At 39.0% G+C, this 4,412-nt stretch overlaps 1 protein-coding gene across 2 annotated transcripts in view; it reads right to left on the reverse strand.

The window, feature by feature from the left end:
* Positions 1 to 1,806: 1,806 nt before the first annotated feature.
* The window catches only part of ngfb (nerve growth factor b (beta polypeptide)), a 27,190-nt gene continuing 24,584 nt past the window's right edge, over positions 1,807 to 4,412 (reverse strand). For both annotated transcript variants that reach the window (XM_014008655.1, XM_014008654.1), the window contains exon 2: positions 1,807 to 3,996. In XM_014008655.1, the coding sequence (XP_013864109.1) occupies positions 3,398 to 3,985 (588 nt within the window). In that variant the 5' untranslated portion in view covers positions 3,986 to 3,996 and the 3' untranslated portion in view covers positions 1,807 to 3,397. The remainder of the gene's footprint in view (positions 3,997 to 4,412) is intronic.

The raw sequence follows: 4,412 nt of genomic DNA on the forward strand, positions 1-4,412 counted from the left end.
ATAGATAGATAGATAGATAGATAGATAGATAGATAGATAGATAGATAGATAGATAGATAGATAGATAGATAGATAGATAGATAGATAGATATTACTCTGCTGACATCTAAGTGACTGATGGTTTCTGTGAGGCCCTTGAGTTAAATCATGGAGTGTAAACCTAATGATCCACTCCTGTCATGCAATTACTACAGGAAAAGTACACTCAAACTGAAATCAAATCCTCAGGGTCATAATGGAGTCAAAATCCCATTATCCCTCCACCGCCATCCTCTCCTCTTCCTCCTCATCCTTCTCCACTTGACATGGAGATCAGGTGCAGTGGTGTAATCCGATCCCCGTACGGTGCAACTGTTAGTCATGCTGCCGATTCAAGAGACGATGGAGGTCAAGTGTGATTTTTACTGAATGATTTTTGCAGTCAAGTTTTTTATTTTCCTTTTAGATAGCACATCATGCCGACTCACTAATCAGAAATGAGAGGGTGAAATTTTGCAAAGGCGTCAAAAAAGCAGTCGTACTCAGAAAAACACCAGAATCCAGTCATTCTCAAATGAATTCTCTGTAATTAAATGACCTTAAATCACTTATTAAAAGGACATTTAATGTGTTGTGTGTATCAACCTCCWGATAATCATGTAAATACCCATGTGCAGGACATTTGCATGCTTTACTTAAGGAGAAAAGTATATGTGAACCAGAATCAATGCAAACATACACATTTTTTTCTTTCTTTTTCCTTTTTCCTTTTTTTTCTTTATCTTGCATTTCAATGTCTCCAGCTAGTGGACACAATGAAACATAGCACAATCTGTCAGCTGGTCTGTACTGTATGGCTTTTATTTTTATTTTTTGGCTTGTATTATCACTACCTTTTTTAAACTTTTAGTTTTATTAATGGASAATTAAAACATAAATATATTGTTTCTGTAAATTATTTACACATTTTGTATTGGCTTATATTTTTAAATCAAGACAAGATTAAACTCAAATCCAAGTGCTAACTTTTCTAAAGCTTTCAGATGTTTGAGTGGGTTAAAATTGTCCAATAGTACTATTCCTTCCTATTTCTTTCCTATTGTATTTCCAATATAATTATTACTAAAGCCAAACAAAAATAAACAAATACTTTTTTATCAAATGTACCAAATCTTCAATCTCAAAGTTCATTTAGAATACACTAATTGTTCGTTTGTGYCCACTAGAGGGCAGTGCTGCCTTTTGTTTTGAAGCAGCAATCATTAAGCAACAGAAGGTTTATTTTCCTACAAAGCTATGATAAGACTGATAGATAAACGTCAGATAGCATTATCTTATTTTAAATGATTTTACAGAAAGGTAATCTTATCCTTTCCTTTTGAGCTTTTAGCGCTCTAAATCACACCAGGCAGCTTTTAAACATGAGCTGTGTTGCAAAACTGGGCTCTGCACCCAAAATAATTACAACTGATGATGACTGAATGCCAGCAGAACAATTCGTTGTGCGCTGACAACAGTGAAAAGCCACTGCCAAAACAAAGACAATTCTAAGCCATGATATAATCAGCGAGTTAGCCACATGACTCATTGCCAGTCTTTATTTTCAAATGTTTGTCTTCAACCAGTTGTTTCATATCATTGCTGAACGAGGACCAGTAGAACAAACACAGAGAAAAGCCAAAGCAATAAGTTAAATTAATGGCAGCTAAAAAAAAAACAACATATGGGCTTTTGTCTGCAATTTTCTWTACAATCTGATTTGTCTTTGCAGTTGTTATAGTTTGCACTGAGACATGGAAACAATGTAAAAAAAAATCTGACACACAGTGCAAGTTTGTATATGTTTAATAAATAACAACATAAACATCATTTATAACAAAAGAAGTGTTTGTTTATTGCCAGGCCTGGGTCAAACTGTTTTTGCAGGGTTTCTCTTTAGCTTTTTTTTTTCAGCTGGGTGTTTTTTGTAAGACTGAAAAACTACAACAAGTAGCTTGACTGTGTTCTCATGCCAAATTTCTTTTCTTTCTTTTCTGTCGCTGGCTCGGTTGCTATTTATTGGTACCAGCACAGGTTTTAGCCTGTGCTCTCTGGAATCAAGTCACACTGTCTCGTAAATTCAGTTGCTAGGTTTTTGGAAGCTGTACAAACAATAGTACAGATTTGGTGTGATTCAAAATCCAGATTTCATGCTCGGATCAGCAGATGCCCTCTGGTCTGGCGTGTCCAACCGACAGGAGACCCTGGGGAAGACATGCTGGAGAAGACTTGTCTCTCAGCTGGCCTCTCRAAATCCCTCCAAATGCCCCCAAACGAGGTGGAAGACGTGACTTTCCAGGCCTTCCTGCTCAAGCTGCAGCCCCTGTGACTCGACTCCAGAACAAGSAGAATATAATGAATGGATGGTGTCAAAGGTTAGTATAATAACATTATTAAGATTATGATTTAAATAGAGCCATGCACGTCTAATCTCACTGCAGCAGCACAGATGGAGTGTCAGCAGACACTGAGGCATTTTATGGTTGTTTGTGGTCTTTTATGCTACAGTAAGAACCTTTAACAAGCTTGAAGTCAAAATAAAAACCATAAATGTAGCTGGAATAGATTCAGTTCATTGATAGCTTATTGTCTTTTTTTGTTCTATTTGGTTTGTTTCCTTGAGCAGTCAGTAATCAAGTTAAAATATGAACTACATTTAGATGCCTAATTTACATTTTCTGTGTCTAGATCACTTCATGCCCGTCTGGTGCCGATCGTTATGCTGCTGTTTAAAAAGCAGTGCAGCTGGACTGTTTCTGTAAAAGTTTCTGAACATTTTCCAAAATGAAARGTACTCAACACACAGGTAGAACCTCTGCCCTCTGTATATATTAATAACTTGTTTTAAAATCACACAAATACAATTTATATCTTTAAGTGACTTACAGAATATTCCAGGTCAAAAGCACACTTCATCGTAGTTTATAATAATAATAATTGAAATGGGTGGGATTCTTTATAAATATCAAATTGTTCACACAAATAAAAATGTTCCCTCACAAATTAACTGTTTTTCAGTGTAATGTTTGAAAGTCGTGATAAATGTGCAATAGAGAGTTTAAACCTCCTCAAGGTCAGACTTGTAAACCACAACAAAGTTTTACAGCTACAACCTTTAAATACTGAAAAACAATTAAAAACAAACAAGCAAACCAGTCATCCTTAAGCTTTGAACCACATGCAGATACTTTGTGACCCAGGTCTGGTGGTTTTACACGTAGTCCAGATACTTTTACATATACCAATAATTTACTTTGTGCAGACGGTGAGAAGTCTTTGGTGATCATTTATGTGCAGGAAGACGCAACAGTCTGGATGCTAACGTGTCTCGGCGCTGACGGTGTACCACGCGTGAGCCTGCGTGTGTGGGAGTGCGCCTTCACTGCCGCCACGTTTTGCGGCTGAGCACGCACACGCACGCCACGTTGATGCGTATGAGCCTCCACGCCACCAGGTTCTTGAACGACGTCAGCGCTCGAACAAACGTGTGCGAGTTGGTGCAGTAGGAGTTCCAGTGTCTCGCGTCGATGCCCAAACAGCCCGAGCCGCCCGATCGAGAACTGTGACACGTCGTCTCGAAGAAGTACTGCTTCTTGTTGACGTTGTTGATGTTCACGTCYGGGAGCACCGTCACCTCGTTGCCTGAGATGTCTGTGGCTTTGGTTTTGTTCCCCACCCAGACACTAATACTTTCACACACAGAGTACACCCCGCGGTGCTGGGGGTGCCCTGCGCTCCTGCGGGTCCTTCTGCTGCCGCCCTGTGACCCCTCCGGCTCGGCATTTGGGGGCTGGGAGCTGAAACGCACCCTGGGTGAGAGGTAGTGGCGTTTGTTGAAAAGTTTGGGGTCCACACTGGGGATGGAGCTGCTCTGCTGTGGTGTTGTGGCGCTGYACAAGTCCCCTCTGGTGGAGGCCACAGCCTGGGCACTGAAGAAGAGGAACAGGACCAGCATGGATGACCTCATGGGCTCGCAATCTGAGAGGAGAAAATAGGAAACTTGTGTTACAGCAGGTCTCAAGTACAACATCTCTTTGTTCTTTCAGTTGTCATGCTAGCATGGTTGCACCAATATGAGTCTGCAATTAAAAGGTGAGAGTTTGCTTTTGTCCATGTCTTTCTATTTGTCTGTTAGTTAGTAAGTAAATAAGTAAGTAAGTAAGTACATAAGTAAGTAAGTACATAAGTAAGTAAGTACATAAGTAAGTAAGTAAGTATGTAAGTAAGTAAGTAAGTATGTAAGTAAGTAAGTAAGTATGTAAGTAAGTATGTACATAAGTATGTAAGTAAGTATGTAAGTAAGTAAATAAGTAAGTAAGTGCGTAAGTGCGTAAGTAAGTAAGTAAGTAAGTAAGTAAGTAAGTAAGTAAGTAAGTAAGTAAGTAAGTAAGTAA

The sequence above is a fragment of the Austrofundulus limnaeus genome, unplaced genomic scaffold (genome assembly GCF_001266775.1).
Source record: "Austrofundulus limnaeus strain Quisiro unplaced genomic scaffold, Austrofundulus_limnaeus-1.0 Scaffold51, whole genome shotgun sequence".
NCBI lineage: Eukaryota > Metazoa > Chordata > Actinopteri > Cyprinodontiformes > Rivulidae > Austrofundulus > Austrofundulus limnaeus.